General features: G+C 37.9%; 1 protein-coding gene across 1 annotated transcript in view; it reads right to left on the reverse strand.

Annotated features, from left to right (window-relative positions):
- Nucleotides 1-18584, reverse strand: part of CCDC93 (CCC complex scaffolding subunit CCDC93) — a 41038-nt gene extending 22454 nt beyond the window's left edge. The window contains exons 1-11 of the mRNA XM_082763526.1: nucleotides 18502-18584; nucleotides 17438-17551; nucleotides 15621-15715; nucleotides 13108-13219; nucleotides 9309-9407; nucleotides 8503-8559; nucleotides 6059-6159; nucleotides 5181-5220; nucleotides 3897-3989; nucleotides 3371-3421; nucleotides 3010-3096 (exon numbers count right to left, since the gene is read on the reverse strand). Of these exons, the coding sequence (XP_082619652.1) occupies nucleotides 3010-3096; nucleotides 3371-3421; nucleotides 3897-3989; nucleotides 5181-5220; nucleotides 6059-6159; nucleotides 8503-8559; nucleotides 9309-9407; nucleotides 13108-13219; nucleotides 15621-15715; nucleotides 17438-17551; nucleotides 18502-18543 (891 nt within the window). The 5' untranslated portion in view covers nucleotides 18544-18584. The remainder of the gene's footprint in view (nucleotides 1-3009; nucleotides 3097-3370; nucleotides 3422-3896; nucleotides 3990-5180; nucleotides 5221-6058; nucleotides 6160-8502; nucleotides 8560-9308; nucleotides 9408-13107; nucleotides 13220-15620; nucleotides 15716-17437; nucleotides 17552-18501) is intronic.
- Between the last annotated feature and the right edge of the window lie 722 nt (nucleotides 18585-19306).

Here is a 19306-nt window from a genome sequence, read left to right on the forward strand (position 1 = left end):
ATGCACCCATGATGTTCCTACAATAGTGTCAAGATTCTCCTTCCTTTACGAAGGCATGCTTTTAAAAGGACATCATTAAAACATGCCTGCTTTAAGTACATTGTTAAAAGTATTTTCTGCCTCACATATAACCTCTTGGGAACCTAAAAGAAAAATGTGTTTCCACACTACTATTCTTGATGATTTATTAAGAAAAGGCTATGCCTCAAGAAGTGGGCTGCTAAAGCTTGATTTTGAAACTGGGAAATAACCATCACATACAGAGGTTTCTGCAGAAAAATCTTTCTGGTGTGAAAATTAAAAAGAATTTGCTCTGCAGCAACACTACAGCATTACAGTTGCTGCTGAACTGATTTGCAACTAGTGGAGAAAATGAAACTTTCAGCATAGAGGGAAGAAAGCACACATTACAGAAACTACTTTGCTTTTGACATTGTTGTTACCTTGTCTCTTACTAGATTGTCCCAGTAGCTGACATTAGAAAGCATTAGTCTCTCTGCCTGTTCAAGATTATCAATTTGCTGCTGTTGCTCAGAAGAATTGCAATTACATTTGACAAAAAGGACTGAACAGATACATCCTCCAATTTTTCAGTCAACTTGTGATATCCCCACTAATTGGCAGGTAGGTATAGGCTCACTTCTGTACTCCTCCCATGTTCCTTCCAACTGCCCCCAAAAGAATTAGTGAATTAAAATAAACAAGTTAAATATTATCCAGAAACCTCACTTTGCAAGACAAAATTTTGTAAGTTAAAACTCAAAATTAATGACGTTTCATATTCATCAGTATTGCTAATCTATTTGCAGCTCTTAGACTGCCAGCCAAAATAAATGACTAGTAATAACGACTTTAACAGCCTGCTTCTTAAAGGAAGAAATATTGAGTCTCTGCATGAAGATACAAATGTTGTAGCAGTAAACTTTATCTCTTTGCTTTCAGCCACCTCCTATCATTAAATATGCTTCAGAGGTGACTTAACTCCACCACAGTTGCCTCAATTTGAAAATATCTGAAGCCCATTGGGAAAACAAAAGCAATCTCCAACTCTTTAACAGTTCAAATCCATTTTCAGTCAAGTTCCACTTAAATCCTTAGCAGTCATTTCAATGTAATTTGCCATCATTTTTCCCTGACACTTTCCTGAGTCTCAGGAACCCACATTAAAAATAACCAAATCTCACCCTACCTTTCAGGGTTTCTGCAAGCCAACAAATTAATAAATAACACATTTAGTATCTTCCTTAAACAACGAACTTTAACCACACTAAATGGTTGAGATGCTTATTTTATGCTACTCTGATCCAATGTGTAGGGTGGGTAATAGTGTCTGATATACAAATCTAAAGTCCAAAAATATTCCAAGTCAACTCCTCATGATATGAAAACAACTTGCGAACACCATTTAACACTTCTGAAAATGTTTCTTCAAGCATTTTTGAAAGGTGTAGTTTTGAGGCTGCATTTCTCCAATTATAGCCATCTCATTTTAACAAGGAACAAGCTAGCTCTCCATCCAGTTCTACTCCTAGCAAAACTTTCTGTTGTGTGGGGATTCTTCCTCTGAGAATTTGCAAGTAGCACACTAAAAACTACTTTGAATAACTGTCCTTAAAAAGCTGGCGATAGATAGGCAAATAAAAGCCATGTTAACGCTTTTCTGCCAAGACCTTTTTTTAGGAAATGAGGAACAACACTAGAAACTTTCCTTCCAATTCACCAAGCAAGTTAACATAGCAGCAGAAAGGACGGGAAATGCAGAAAACTACACACTGATCTCCAGCAAAAACACCATCTTGTAAGCACAGTCCTGGCATATGGCAAAATCAGATCTAGAATTTTGTTTGCCAGCTTTCTGCACTGAAAATGGGCCTGTGAAACCTATTAAGATTTTGATTGACAAATAAGAACCGATTTTTTCTTCAGAGTAGGAATACGTCGAAGGGGTTAAAACTATTAGAACCATATCCAAACATTGTTGATGCTTTATTAAGCTGTTTGATAACATCTTTAATTCCCTTTTCCTGGTGTACGCGCGCGCACACACACACACAGCATTTCTTTTCCATCATATCCAGTAGATCTGAAAAGCGATATATTTTTGGTTTGACTTGAATCAGTTCTTACTTCCCAGAGTATTAATCATTGTTCTACTGTAATAGTCAAGGTCTTGCTGCCTTCTCTCAGAACAGAAGAAATGTAACATTGAAATATGACCCCTGGGCTTCTGTTCTTCCAATCCTTTATAATAAAGAAAGGCCAAGAATTTGCTATAGACTCTGTTGAGTTATAGGGTTTATCTCCCAAATGGGAAAGCTCCATACCTCATAAGTGTCAACAAAAAGGAAGAAATATGAGAAGACTATTGGACAAATAAGAGCGACCTATAACTCATAACTGGCAGTGATGTATTATATGTATTAATTGCTCCAAGAGCCAGATTTCTTCCTCACATTACTGTAAAGAAAATAATCACTGCTAAACACAATGAATGGAGCAAATATACACAGCTAATTGCCTTGACTTAAAAAAGCAAAGATTTGTTTTTTGGTAATACCAGATTCAGAATGAGGGATCTAGCACATGACTGATAAATGGTGCCCAGCGCAAGTAAGATCACAGTGTCTAACAGTCCAAGTGGAGGAGGCCTAGGTTTTTGCCTCAGCAGTTCCTGCAAAATCCTATTCCTGCGCTTAACATTTTAAAATGCATTCAGACCTCTGGTTTCAATAGGTATCAGCTCAGGCCTTTCCTTATTCATGAGCAAGTTTAAGCAGGTGCTTAACAGCCAAACTATTCGTATATGCAATAAAGGAATATGTGCTCTCATGCCAAAAGCTTGTACATATTTAAATCTAATTAAAACACTTCCCAGAATCCTGACTGTGCTGTCATGCACAGAATATATGGAACAGTGTTGTTTTAGGAGAATCACAGCGATTAATTTAGAAGCTTAAATTAATTAGTAATCAAACATTATTTGGTAAATCACAACCAGGTAACACTTACCTTTTCAGCGTATTCTGACACTATTTGCTTGATCTCATCTGATTGGAGTCCAACTATCTGTCCTACCGTGCTTGCTGTCAATTTGCCCTGCAAGGGTATCAAAGTAAAAGAAAAAAAAAAAACATTTGGAGTTTTTGAACTGCCTGTGTTTTTATATATGGCAATTTCCCCAAACTCTAATGTTAACAGAAACATAGAAAACTTTTACATTTGACAAAAATCGCCCCTATAACCACATATTAATGTGCTATAAAGCCCAATGAAGTAGGAAACACCTGTGATGATGAATTTGAACAGCGATCACTAAAACGTAACTAACAACAATTTAAACAAAGCTGTATCAGTTTTAGATGCTGCTTACCTCTTCTGTTGCCATTGCAGCCATTCCAGTCATCAGAGTTTTAATGCGAAGCTAGGACAGAATATGAAGTATTACACATAAGATTATCTTATTTAACTTACTTCTGCCTACTGACAGTGGCATACATATACAACTAACATTGTGTAACATGCATTTTAATGAATGTAATGAGACAGTAAATCTACGAAAGTTAATTCAGAGATGGATGGAGTTACCGAATAAAGGAAAATTCTTTATAAAAGTATAGTCTAACTCAGAGTATTCAGATCCCAGTATCAAGACAAAAATTGACCTCCTAAAAATGTTTAAATTCCAAAACCAGAGTTAATCCTTTTTTCTTGCATTGAATATCAATAAACATTTAACTCCTGTACATTGATCTCAAGTTCCATACTCTTCTGGAAAGCAACTCTCCCTTCAGCTAAGCACCTAATTTTTCCTTCCAACAGAGAAAGGAGCAGCAGAGGTAACTGTTGCCCTCCATCCAAGTTAGTTACATCCATGCCTACTTCAGTACTTGACACACCTCTTCAGCAGCTTGAAGGTCATCTTCATCACAAGGCTCAGCTTTTCCTGATGCTGCAAGCCCTGAAGGTAGCACAATTTTTTTATCTTCAGCCTTTTAAAGAGAAATTAAAAGTATTATATCTAGTTCATGTAATCTAAAGTACTAATACAGACGGGAAGGATAAAATGGAACACGATCTGCTTTTATAATTACATTTCAGCTACCAGGACATCCCCACACTCTATTTCATGCCATCCCTCACTGATCTCAAATGCATTCAGAAGGTCTTTGATTCAGCATCTCTGGCTTGCTGCAGACACATCTGGGGCTAAGATCCCTTACTCCATACTCTTCTGGAAACTACCAATTACACAATGCAGTTGTCTAAACAAAATGTCTGCTATAGACGGGAAAGTTGTAATTTTTGACCAAAGTTTTTTCTTTTTTAATAACAGCATTGGCATGATAAAAACGCAACATTAAAAAAGCGTAGCATTGCCTAGTTTAATCACAGGAATTTATACCACTAAAGTAACAAGAATTGGGGACAGACAAACTCAATTTCTAGGTCTTTCCATTGCATCACTAATCTAATTCACATTCTAGTTCTGCCTTACTGGTGACTCAATTCACACAACAAACATGATGGCTGCAATATATATTTCAAAGACAGTCAAGCTGATGAACAAACAAAATGAACTCGATAAAACATTACTGCAGCCTGGCAGTTACCTTGAGGGAAAAAGAGGTATGCTGAGATTTGGAGACATCTCCATGTATAAATTGTAAATGCTAAATTTGTATGTGGAATATTGAGATAATGAGTAAAGGGCAACCTTAACATACTCAATTTACTGCTGAGTCCATGACATAATTGATGTATTTCTTCATCATCTCTGTCTATAATAAAATTTGTACCCAAAGTAGTATCTGCACTGAAATAATAACACTGCAAATATTCTAAGATAGCTTATGATTCCATTGTCATCAAAAGCATAGGAAAGAATCCTGCTTTTCAAAAGGCACCATGACTTATTCATGGCATGGTATCATGTTTCTCTTTCACATTAAACGACCTGTTATGCAATAAATGGCTGCAAAATTTCTTACTGAGAAGTGCAATTCTTTCAAAACAAAAGTACAACACAACACCACCACTCCCCTCCTTCAATGACCACATCATGGAACACTTAGCTAAAAGATACTCATTACTCATGTAGCAGGCAGGATATGTCATTAACACAGACATCCAGTTGGGAGTGAGTGGGTGGGTAGGTGGACTTTTTTTTTTTTTTTTTTTACCTGTTCTGTTTTTCCTGCTTGCCTGCTAAATCCGTATCTCCTAAAACAACAACAGGAAAGAATTACTGTTTCCAGCTTCCACAAATAAATTAAAATTCCATCAGTTTTAAACATAAAAATGCACTAAAAACTGGATTATTTAAAAAATATATATATGTAGTCAGGTTCAGGTTAGTTTTGGAAGGTTTCAAATACACTAAATAATCAGGTAGTGCAGCATATTTACAGAATAATTTCAAAATCAATCTACTCTTCCATTATGATCTGCAAATTTAGACTGTGCCTAAAATACTGTCATGTAAAGTTACTGGAAGGAAGAAGTGATGCTCTCTTTCCATTTGGAAATTAATCCTGAGCTGTTAGCTCCTGAACTCAGGAAAGGTCTTATGATATTCTTAGTGCAATCTCTGGCCCAGAAAACCACTCTTCTTTTTTTAAAAAAATGAATCTGCAACTTCTTTCTGAAGCACAGTATTCAGATCTTAAAAGATATACTCAAACTTTTCTATCTTCTTTTTTTTGGAGGTTAAAATTTTGACGCGAGTTGTATTGTTTTGTGTTGCAAAAACAGTAATATTGCCATCATTGCATAAACTATTTTTATGGAGCAAAGAACAAGTACGTTCAATAAACGTAACCTGCTAAAAGGGACAAAGTCAGAAAGTGGGTTCCCACTGTATCAGGCATTTTACACATATATGACTCTCCAGTTCCCAGGGAATTTACAGGATGAGTAAACAAAGTCTGAAACCAAACTCGAGTAAATATGAAACAGTATGATTCTCAAGTAGTATTAAAGAAACCACCACACCAATTTTTATATGGAATACTTCTAAGTAGACATAATATAAAACAGTCAATCAGATGAAATCTTTCACCTGCCATATTCCAAAAGTGTAGCATGAACCTTAGATTCTTCATCTAGCAGTTCTTCAGCTCCCTTCTGACGCTTATACTTTCTCTGGGGTTTGTAAACCTCCTGCAAGACAGTAAATGAATTCAGAGCTTGAAGAAATAATTTATTTTTAAATAAGCATGGCATTGCTATCTAGAGTGATCTATACCACTGGTTGCTTTCCAACTCAATGTATTTACTAAATAAACATCTTTGACTTCATCTTTTTTGGAAATACACAATAAAATCTTACTAAATTTATTTCTACATATTTTGTTACAGGATCTGTCTTTCCATGTTTAAAAAACAACTATAACCAGTTCAACTATAACCAAATCAATTACATTGACATTATCTCATCCTTTTTTCCTGAGAGGAAATTCCAGCCCTCATCACAGCAAAGAAAGTCATCATCACAGAGCCAACAGTAAAAAGGAACGGTCCGCTCCCTTTTGGTTTGTTTTACATTCAAATAACTTAAAATCCCCTGATGGTCAGGCTTAAAATGGTTAAAACAAATACATTACTAAAACAAATGCTGAAATCAATGAAAAGCTTGTGCTTTTCCTATATATGCTTAACTTCAAGCTATTAACTATATTCACACATGACAAAACAATAAAGGCAAGAAGTTGCAAAGACTGTAAAGGAAAATGAAAGATCATTTTTTGCTTGATACGATTTCTTACACAACATGAACTATGATTTTCAACAAGCAATTCTTGAACCATAAACTTTAAAAAAGATTGAAAGCTGTTTGAGCAAGACATGTAATCCCAAGGTAGAGATTTTGAACAAGTGAAAATAGTATTTCTTGGCAAGTTTCTCTGGAATTTGCCAGTTATGCTCTGCAACTTTTACGTCATTTCCAATCTGAATTTCTATTATCTTTGTTTCTAATTATTAAATCTTGTTACATTTTTGCCCATCACAGTGAATATGCTTTTTATGATCAAAAATCTCTCATAACATGTACTTCAACATTCACAGAAAAGTAATAGAAATCATAAAAATAATTACAGCTTTTATGGTGATATTGTGTGCTATACCTTCTATAGAAAGAATAGACATCATACCATAAACCTTAGTCTTGGTATGAGATAATCGAGTACTTGAAAAAAACCACTGCAACAGAATCTGTTTACTAGATATTCACAATTCAGTAGCAGTATTCTTATCCCAGTAAGCATTACTGATATTTAATATTCCCTTTTCTAACCTTTAGACCTGGTTATGACCATAAATCTCATTGTATTGTCCCCTTGAGAAGAGGTAGGTCCTTAGACCCCAGGTCTAATAATGAATTCATACAACAGACTAATTTTTCATTCTTGATGGTTCTCTCCTTTAGGAAAGTTGATTTTTCTTCCAATTCCAATGCACAGTGATTTAAAGGTGACCTGCAGAAGAGTCTTGAGCTTATGCCCTTTCTTCCAGTTCCTATGGACAGACAGAAAAGCTTGTGTGCTTTCTCCCTTTAAAATTCCCTGTGCATTTTCCTATAGACTGCACTCACGTGCTGACACCTTAAAAGATCTCATGAATTAATCTTCTGATAAGAAGATCAGGTGCCAGCAGGAGAGGCTATAATCCTGACAGAGCTCATATATATAGTGAAAAGGTGCTTGTCTGATACCTTGAGCAATGATGAACAAACATCAAAACTTTTTCTACCGTGAAGATGTACCTAAATACTAGAGATCTGTAATCCAGAGGAAAAGCACATCAAAAGCAAATCAACTCTGCAGATAGATACAAACTGAGCAGCCATGCTCAAACTGATAGATACAAACTGAGCCAGCATGCTCAAAGCCAGGAGAGCTATTCAGGAGATATTCACACAAGCCAGCTGAGCAGTATAAAACAGTATCAAACCAGACTATACCTTGTCTTCCTTGACTTCCGTTATCTGTTCCTTTCTTGGACCCTGAATATGGAATTATTCCCCAGGCTGCAGAAGTGGTAACATGCACAGCTGATTCCAGGGCCACAAACTATGAATGTCAACGTAACAGCCCCAGCATACCAGATAAAGGAACTCACTCTTCAATTAACAAAGAAACACCCAATTTGGCATACCTGTACCTATTTCACCTTTTCTGTGTAATTCTCTGAGCTCTGAAAAGCAATTTTACAAAACATGCTGATAGACATGTAAGGAAAACCCTACCAAGAACCATGGGACTTCAGACAAGACAACCAAATAGAGCTACTATTTACTAGGTAAATGCGTGCTGCTAGCAGATTGCATTCCTTCTTTTCAGAAGGGTTCACCTGAATAAAGACATTAATAGAATAGAGTACACTTTAAAAAACAACCTATTAGGACTCAGTTCTTATGTCCTAAAACTACTTCCGTTCTTCAGCAAAGTGACTTCATTACAAAAATTGCTTGCTTCTCCATCATAAAAAAAACAATGTACTTACAAAGATATCAGTAACTGTTTTGACGGCCTTCTCTTTTCTTTGCATAAATTCATCATCCTGCAAAATATAAGAAGTGATCAAAAACACAAAGAATGGAGACTAATTCTCAACTTTTTTAATGAGTTTAGCAAATTTTTCAAATGCTTTTTGCCCATGCTTTCTAACTGAGCTGACTGTTTGGTGAAATGCTAGTGATTTCCAGCAACAGAGAAGTACTTGCTTCTCTCATCAGATAGGTAGGTAGGTCTTTAAAACCATATCCAGATCAGCAGTCTTTCTGTTCTTTGTTTGTATAGTACCTGACAAAAATGCCATCCCAGCCCACTAGTGGAATCTCCAACCATTACTACACTACAGAAAAAAAAAAAAAAAAAAAAAAGAAAAAAAAGCTGGGACAAGCTTAGTGTGAAAGAGAAGTTTCCCCTATCATTTTAGGATACACTGCATAGCTCTACATGCACTCCAGGAACAAGCTACCTGGCAAGCAACATCAGAGAATTAACAAATATTGCTGAAAAATTAGGGCAAATACCAAGCAAGAAGTTAACTAACATCTATAAATTTCTGTCACAACGAAGTTTTAGTTTATTTATTTATTTATTTTAACCCCAGCTGAATCTGTACATGGATTCCTCTAGGCCCTATTAACAAAGGGATAGTGAAGGCAAAACCCCATAGCCTGATGGATATCAACATAGTCTAAACAACTCTTGTGCATCCATGCTGGCTTTCAGAGCTGTGAAGCTAACACTGTACCTATGCATTTGACACACTGTAATAGAAAAAAGAACTGGCTTTGATCTTACCTCTGGAAGTCTGTGTGTTTTTTGAAACTGTGATATAGAGTAAGACCGGATATAGTCTCCCATTTCCTCCCTTGTTTCTATTGCACGTTTCACCAGCCACTGAAAAAGAAGTTTTTAGTCAGTGGAAAGAGGAAGAATAACAACAGCAGTGAACAGCAAATTGCTTCATAATTGCTTTTAATACATGATAAAAGCTAAAAGCACATTTTAAGCACACAAACAAACATTTATGTTTAAGCACGTAACTGAGGGACCTACTCCTAACAAAATGATCCAGAACTAGTTTTTATATAAGCTTCATGCTTGCTATTCTTCTATGGGCTAAAAAGATAACAAAAGAAGAAATCACATACCTAGTAAGAAATTTTAAGAATTCACAAGGTTATCCTTATATTCAGAATTTTATACATAAAACAAACATTCTTCATCCTGCTGAAATATATTGAACTACGCAAACCTCAAAGATCAACAGAGTTCATACTACCGTGGGATTCATCAGTCTAAAGAACAAAACTACCTTTCCTTAAACACTTCTTGGAACAGGGCCTGGCACTCCAAAAGCAACTTTTCTGAATAGTTATTCAGAAGTAGTATTTTACAGAATTAGTTATGCTCTTGCACGATTTCCTCTATATTTAGCTTGCACTACAACTTCCCATATATTAGTATATAAAAGCAATTCAGTATATATATATTTTTTTATAAGTATGGAAAAAATATTGCAAACCTCAGCTAGTAGGAATTCATAGCACTCAATTCATAAACAAAACATATGAAATCTTTACAACTACAAGCAAAGATCATTAGAATTTTGCCTATTTGGATTTCTGTAATCCAAATATTTGTAGTTCAACTAGATTTATTATAAAAAAATAAAGCAATGAACAACTGTGAAATACAAATGGATGTGGACCACTTTAAAAATTGTTCTTTTAGCTTGCATCTTTAAATGTTAAAACTTTAATTTTCTGGCTTTTCACTTTTATGTACGCCACAGAAAAGCCAGCACACCTCAAAACTCACCAGAGACTATAGCTGAGCTCTTGGTCTAAGTTTTGCTGCTCAGAATTCTATACTTCAAAAACTCTAAACCCTGCTGTGCTACACAAGCCATCTATGCTGTCTTTTTCCTGCACAGGCCATACTGAGAATGTAATATATCCCTCAATTCCAGGAAGTATTAGATTTGCAGCATGTAAACAAGCATGATTAAACTCTGCACGCAAGCAGGAAAACCCCTCTTTACTCCAAAGATGCCATCCTTGGGTACATAATTTCAAACAAACAACTAAATAGTCCACATGGTATTTTTACAGTTCTTGGGCATCCTTCTACAAAGCAAGCTTCGACTGTTCACAGCACCCATCTTTAACAGTCTAAATGGGGGCAGACGGGCTGGATTTTGACACAATTGCAAGCTGAACAGAAAGTGTTATCAGCTCCCTGTGCCGGAAACCAATACAGAACCTGTCTTGTATCATCAGTCCATGGCACAGGACACCATTTAGGACATGACCTCATCCCAGTAATATTGGTTGTACCCCAGGTGGAAGCCATTAAAGCTAGGATATGCTTATTTCTATCAAATTTCCCTGTTATAGATATTAATATTTTTCCACAAACTACAGCAACACCATGAAAAGATGCATCTTTAAGACTATGAAGCATTTAAGAAGAACCACATGCCTGTGTAAGAAAAAAATACATTTCTTCAGACATTTATAAGACCACACAAAAAGCCACAGGAGACTCAAGTACACTTTAAATAATGTTGGAGAAGATAAATCTTGGGGGCTGTTGACAGCCTGTGCAGCAGGTCATATCAGAGATCGGATCATACTTGGGATCCAAGTTTGAGCCAGCAACAGTTTTCTGTACTACAACTGTGAATCCCTGGAAAGCCATGGGACTACAATGACAACGAGGGAGCTGAAAACAGAAGCTATTAATTACAGCACACATTCCAACACAAGATTTTGTACATAACTTTGCTTATGTCTGCAGAGAAAAGTTACTAGGAAGAACAGAAATGGATCTGCTCACTGAGTTCCCATTTTTAAAGTGTATTTTTTGTTTATTTAGCTACAGTCTGTGGCAGTGAGCCAGCTCAATCTCAATTCCTCTTGTAGAGGAGGATTCAGCTAAATTCCTGCCATCAAGTTCACTGGACTAACTTGCGCAGCGGAAGAGCTTTTGGGACACAGAGCTGAGCTAAGGAAAAAGCTTCTGTATCATCTGGGGACTGACTTGCAATTTAGACAGTAAGCAGAATCTTGAATTTAACATGGCATCAAGTCAAGTGTCATTACCAAATACAGAATTCCTACACACCATGGCATAGCAGGCCTATCATACATCTTACATGGTCTTCTAGAATACAGGGAAAGCCATGTTCCCTGAAAAAGATCCTCTACACATTAAAAAAAAAAAAAAAAAAAAAAAAAAAAAAAAAAAAAAAAAACAACATTAAGAAACTCTTCTTCACCAAGAATGGATTAGATATACTGCTTACTGGCCAGCTATGAAGACTGAGAATCACTGCTACCACAGAAATCCAGAAGCTGTCTTCCTTCCTGCTTCAAAACCATGTATTTTTCCGTTTAAAGGTAGTATCTCTAACCAGAATTTTTGAAAAGTCAGGTCAGAGAAAAGAATTCCTGATGCTACATTTTTATAACAGGAGAAATAGTTTACGTCTTTACTTTAGGACAGGAATTATTTTTCCTATAAGTCTTACATGTTATAAATGTAGCTGTATATTATCATTTTAAATTGACCAGAGCAATTAATCTAGGGTAGGATTCTTTTGGTAGAAAGTTACAAGTTTAGAAGCAAAAACTCACATTGACAATACACAAACTTCCCACTTTAGGCAGCATGAGCACAGCTTGAAAGCTTTATTACAGTAGCATACACCACATTTTTTTTTTTTTTTTTGTGGGAAAGACAGCTAAGTGTGGTTTTCCTCCAGAGCCTCCCACTACAAGATAACAAGAAAAAGACAACAGGAAGTTTTCCCCACTTCTTACAAAGTAGAATTTGATTAAATTCTTCCTTGCTACACTCTTCCACAGGAAAGAGGAAAAGAGATACTTAATGAGAAAGCTTGCTGACCTGTCTTCACTTTCCCTATTTATCAGGGCTACATTCTTGTGTGCAGATGAAAGTAAAATCTGAAGAACGGTAACAGCATACCAAGGATTCTTTAGATACCACACAAGCGCAACACATCACATGTTAGCTTCAACCTTAATAAACTGAAGAACTGTGAGCATGCATGCAGTCAGTTAGTATTGCTCAACAAATACGCAGTAACGGGATCACATGTCAGAGGAATTTATTTTTCTACCCAGTCTTCAACTGATACCAACAGGGGAAGAAAAGAAATGCTTAATTATGTTTAAAGAAACAACCCCAGCTGGCTTTCATTTTATTGACATCCTGCTGTTTGTGCCACTACCTGCATACCTTACTCTGTAAGCTTAAAGATAGGCTGTAAGATACTTGTTCTATTTCCCAGTTTCACAAAATAGATTACCAGGTTCTGAAACAAGCTTAAATTTCAGTTTCTTTAACTTCTGCAAGAGGCACAATATGAGTCCACTTCAAAAAATTTAGTTTGTGTTTTTCTTAAAAATGGATCATCTTTTACACCACTCAATTCTCCAAAAGCATTTATTTGAACTACTCTGTCATTATTTATTCCAAAATTAAGTAAAGAGCCAAACAATAACATAAATCTTTGTTAATATCTTTATGCAAATGCTATGGCCTTTCTCAGCAAAATATTGACTATTACCTGTACAACAGGAAATATGTGAATGAAATCCAGTCCCTGGATCTGATGTGGTTCCAAACGATGAGGACACTTCATTTTTGGCAATACTGAAACAATTTTTTCCGTTAAGGCACTATTACAAAAAAGAAAACCACAAATATATTTATGCTTCATTTTTCTTTTGTAAATTTCAAACAATTTTTGCAAACACAATTAGCAGTTAGAAGGTTCCCTCTAGTGGCTTCCATTGTACACAGCTGTGAAAAGCAATCAAACGCATTTACAGAATAGCTTTTACATTGTGCTATTTATTATCAGTCCATAAAGAGCTAATTAAAACCCTCATCAGATGAAATGAAAAGGTGTTTGTAGATATAATATATGCATGGATGATGAAAACACTAGCTTTAAGATAGGTTAAGAAAGACTAAGATAATGCACTTTCAAGGACTTAAAAGCCTGCTTAATAAAACTGCCAAAATATCTCAATGTCACTACTGAAATTTTATGAGTATAAATGTGTGTTGCACCTAACAGTTAAGCACATGGTCTACTTCATATGGTTCTGGTTTGAAGTGAATAAAACCAAATTTGCCGGCAACCATCCCATTCTACAGTTCAGGTAAGAGCTGGTAAAATGAAAGGGTTACCCTAACAAAAGGCCTTCATCTACAAGAACGCCATTCTGCTTCTACAGAATCCCCCATTTTAGGGCAAGGCGTTTTTTTGCTGTCTACTGTTAAGCACCTTTTAAAACCAGGTATCAGCACTGGAGATGAACACTGTACTTGCAAAAATTAGAATTATTTTTCCAAGAAGGAAAATAATTAAGTGGTCCTCAGTGATATTATGTGCTGCCCCAAGAAATAACTGGTACTCTGAAAAAATAAATGAGGAGTGAGAGGGATAAGACAGACCAGAGCCTGGGAATGGAGCCTGAAAATTTACACTTGCTAAGAGACGTGAAAATCTGACAGAACGCTTCTAAGACAGTTTCCACTACAGCGCCACACTAATATTCTACTACACAGAAACAGCACTGTCTCTCAGCAGTGTAATTAAATGCTCAGCAAACGTAGTTAAAAGTTACTTAATCCAACAGATGCAAAATCTCCTAATTTATTTCCATGCTTATTTCAACATTTCTAATAGTTGACACAGCAATTAAGTAGTAACACACTATCAAAATATTTTCAGAACAATACTGAAAAAACACAACTTAAGTTTTCCTTATCTTGAGATCACAGAAGCACTGACACATCATTCAGTTAAACATTACAGACTATAGGAATTGACTATGCTTGTGTGACTTTGAATATAAATAAATCATTTTTGCTGTTCTGGGGGATGAGACTGTTTTTTGTTTCACCAGTTTTACATACAGTCAGCTGGAAAGATAAAAAAACATTTTCAGAACAACTTAATTATTTCCTATTCAGCTGTTCTTAAAGATAAGAAACATTTTCTTGGCAGTTAAAACCAAAACCACACTACCCCCATCTTCATGCAATCTAAATTTAATTTTGTATATTTACCAATGCTTTATGTAGTTAGCTATGATGATTTGAGTATTTCTAAATTTAATGGAAAAGCAACAAATCGTTATTTTTAAATGTGTTAAAGCCTTGCCAATGCTAAATGACTTTTGAGAAAACAGCACAGGAAGATGTTCTTTCCAAATATGTTGAGGAAATAAGTCTCTTCATGCAACTGTAATTTGACAGGCTATTCTTACTTCCTGCAAGCTTTAATTATGGCTCATCACAGAAACAAAAAAATAATGTAGTTTAGAATTATCCCCATTCTCAGCATAAGTGATTTTTACAGCCTTCCCTAATACAGGAATTGGTTGGCTTACAGTTAAGTTCCATGCACACGAAATGACATAAAACCAAAATGGTCTCATCAGGTCAACATCACAGCAGGTAACTGTTTTGGTAGCAATTTAGATTCCATTTGCTGATGCCTCTGATTCCAACCCAAAACCAGAAAGAAGAACCACAGGTTATTTACACAGCAACATAGCAGACACAGAGAACTCAAGGAAGGTCTTCTAATGTTGCATTCCCCAGTTTCCAGCAGCGTGGTCTCTCTCTGCCCTTTGTTTTGGCCTCTGCATCATCCTCTTGTGCCAGCACAAGCATCTGTGCAGCTGCACAGAGAACCGGAGCCAGGAACTGATTCACGTTACAACTATTTTCCTTTTTTTTGGTAGGTTTTAAGCTGGATCAGTTCCCAATCCAGTTTGTCGTGCAGCCACATAAATGCTTTCACTGCTTAGTAGGGATGCACAGACATGGCATTGCAGAGGGAGTAACTGTCTTTTTTGGAATAAGCTTCCTTCTGGGTTTTGCAGCTCACAGAACTACAGTCTAAGCAATCCAGAAACCCACAGACTTTCAAAAATGGATGATCTCGAAAAGCAGGAAACACTGACTTTGTTATAAACAGGTAAATATCAGGTAATTCTCCCCCTTCCATTCTCCTTATCTAAGGAAGACAGAAATACCACTTTTGTCATTTCAACAACTTACATTTTTTGACCAATAGTAGAGTTTTCCTGAAACAATAAATCAACGTCGATATCAAAGTTGCAAGTAGTGATACACCACGTCATGCCACCTACAACCTACCAAAGGAACAACGGCATGGTTAGTTCCACTGTAATCTGAAGAGGTAAAAACAAACATATCTTAAAGACTTTATTCATTTTAGAACTACAGCTTCTGAAGTTCTCCATCCTCAGTACCCTTATGCAGAGCCTGAAATTCATGTAGATAGAAGTTGATATATGCATTCTACTTCTGATATCCATGTACAAGAGGAGTGGAAAAAAGCCAGAACAATCAGTGATGCTCTAAGTTACTCTATTAGCCTTAGATATTAGTTTTAAAATAGTTATGGGACAAATATTTATGTACACATGTAATACAAGGTAGCAGTACATGGTAATCTTTCAAAAACTGACCACATCAAAATTTTATAAAGGATCATAATTTCTGCATTCGTATATTTAACAGTACTATTGTTACTGTTATTCTTTGCTTGCTGACATTTGAAACACCAACTGCTAGGCATGGTGTAAACATGGTAATGGAGATCTCTAACTCTACAGAAATCTGTCTCAGACCCTGTTCCTATAGAGATCCTTAAGCATATTTAAGCTCCTGAGCCATGTCATCAATTATCTAAACTACTTGAACATTTAATGACAACCTTACAAAAACATATGCAAGATAACCTAAATGTATGCAAAGACAACGATCATAAAGAAGGGATTAAATGTGGAATAACTTCATGTCACACACCAAATTTGGGTATTAGAAAACCTCGCAATACCCTATAGGCCTCTCACATTCCAGTCTAAAACAGTTAACCAGTATCCTTTTTATATTAGCAGCCAGCTCCTTTTCAATAGCAACACACATTTTTGTAAAGGTTGAGCATTGTCATGAAATGGTAACTTTGCAATTATATTTAGGCAAGTATAAACCTGATGCATCCACTTCTAGACATAAGTGCAACAACATCCCATCCTAAGGCAGTCTCCTTGAAACTACTTTATGTCTGTGTGCACAGTCTCCTTAACAGCCAAGGTCAGTAACCCCATGCAGGATGTGGAAACTAAAATTGTATTGCAAAGCAGGGCTGTGCTACTTTGGAAGGAAGAGCAGAAAACAGAAGTGCCCATTTAAAGACTGTGCCATAGTTCTACGTGGTCAAACCTTGGTTCAGGAATTTCTCACAGAGTCAGCACTAGAACAATTCAGAAGTCTCTTTTCAGCCTGAACTCTGCTCCCTGTTGGTATCACATACTTCCTGTCTAGGACAATGAAAGGTTGACATACGTGACATTCTAAAGACACATAAAACAGCCCCAGAATAACCTCACTAAGTGAGCTATTCCATTCTTTCACAAAGCCTCCCAAGCCAAATCCTTCTTCATTTCTAATTAACAAATACTTCTTTTTAAAAAGCATTATGCTATCTCCAAATATTTTTTCGCAATTTTAAATGCAATTCAGAGAGGAGCAAAGTTCCCTGTATACGACTCCAACTTAAGCCATAATATACATCAAAAAGCACATCAGCAATTTGTTTGCTCTTGCAATTGTCTCTCTTAAAACAGGCCTTGCTGCATAAAAATGTTTTACAAGACAGAGGAGACCTGTCTCAAAGGGGCTCATTTGCAGGATCATTTACATAGAAAAGCCTCTTGCATTGCAAGTGTCTTTAAAAAAAATAAAAAAAATCAACTAGAATTGTTAAACTGACTTGGAAAAAAATAACCCATGTATACTTAAAAAAAAAAAAAAAAAAAGATTTTTAAAAACTACTGCATTGGTCTTACCTTGTCAAAGGGTGATAACCCTTTGATTCTTGCTCGGAAATACCCAGCAGCCACCAACAGTTCCAAAATTTCAGTCAACTTGATGTTTTGTTCCTCATCTTCTCTTGTTTCAACCTGACAAATGAACAATGCAACACTTATTCAGTATTTCTCTTCCCTTTTTCCAGTGAATGTTTCCCAGGCTTTATCCTAACACAGGAGATGTATCAGGGAAAAAGTAGACTTCCATTAACAATTCCGTCATTAAACTGAAAAACATTAAATACGTAACGCATTTCTACATGGATTAAATATCACTTTTCTTTTTTTCTCCACACATTTAAATACTTTAATCTGCTTTTGCTGTTCAAACTCCAGGTCCACAGCTTGCCTCAGACTTGATAGTTTTTGCTCCTGTGGCCATACGACCATTCATTTATTCTCTGTTTTGCACATCTCTTTCAATTTCGGGGTTCACAAAACAGTACAGTCACATCAGCACTTCTGTAATATTTTTACAAAAACAGACAGATTTTTTTTTTGTGGATTTCCACCTTTCAACTAATGCAATTTTAAGCAAACTCAAAGGAAGGCGGTAACAAAAACTAAATTAGATTTCGGGGTTTTATTTTTTTTTTTTCCTAGATGAGTAGCCTGGATAGTTCCAATGCCCTACAGCTTTACCAGCACACTCTCGTGAAGTGCCTTTTCGCCGTGGCATAGGATGAATCCCCCCAGCTACCAGAATATTCGTGCCTTACCACAGGCGCAGCGCACCCAAGCTCTCAGCCCAAGGCCAGCGCTGGCCAACAGTCCTGAGGGGGTTCCCACCTCACAGCCCCCCCATTTACCCTCTGAGGGAAACGAAAAGGGGAAAAATAACCCCAAGGGGGGCCGCTTCGCCCTTCCCCAGAGCCCGTTAACGCCTGCCAAGCCCCCCACAGGGCGCAGCCCGGCACCCCCACACCCCCCCCGGGACCCCCTCATGGGGTCAGGGGCAGGGAGGGCGCAGGGCCGGGCCCACCCGCGGCCGGTGCCGGCCTCACAGCGGCGGGGCAAGGGCTGGAAGGGAGCTGCTACGGTACCTGCTGGGGGCCCTGGCTCTCCTGTCCCCGGGGGCCGACCATGGCCCTCCGGTGTCCGGCCGCTCCGCCTGTCACGTCCACTCTCCTCCTCCTCCCCCCCCACCCCTCCCCTCAAACGCCCGAGAGCACGGGGTGTTCCCAGCCGGCAGCTGCCGGGTCCCCCCGCCCCCGCTCAATGGTTCGCCCGCACCCTCCTTGCGTGCAAGCGCATCCGGGCCGTGCCATTCGCGGCCGAGGGGAGGAGAGGGGGGGGAATGTGGGGGAAAGAGGGCGGGGGCTACGCGGCTCCCCGGCGCCTCATGTGACCGCTCGGAGCGCAACCGCCGCGGCGCCGCCCCGCCCCCGAACCCCCCCCCGCCCGCAGCGCCCCTGGGGGCGCCCCCGGGTGCCCCCGTGCCCGCGGCGGGCTGAGGTAATCGCCTCACGTCCCTGGCACCGCTGTTTGAATCGAGTTTATTCTTTTTTTTTATTTAATTATTTAGTTTGTATTTCCCCCTTAATTCTTATTTTTGAAAGGAGGCGGTCTGGCAGCTTGCTGAGAGGTGTGATCTGAGAGACGCCTCGTGCCCTGCTAGGCGGTTCCACCCCTCATTTGTAGCCTGGTGGTGGTCAGGGAAGTAGCAGCCGCGGCGGGCTGTTATAAATAAATATTTTCTGGCCTGCGGATGGGTCTTCCTCCTCAGGAACTCTTCTTAGGTTGGTGCTGCCCCTGCAGCGACTGTCCACAGAGCATGGGGCTCATCTGGGGCCCATGCGTGGGTTCGGACCGCCTTGGCTGCTGGATATTCCTGTGGAATACATATTC

The sequence above is a fragment of the Aythya marila genome, assembly GCF_965140915.1.
Source record: "Aythya marila genome assembly, chromosome: 6".
NCBI lineage: Eukaryota > Metazoa > Chordata > Aves > Anseriformes > Anatidae > Aythya > Aythya marila.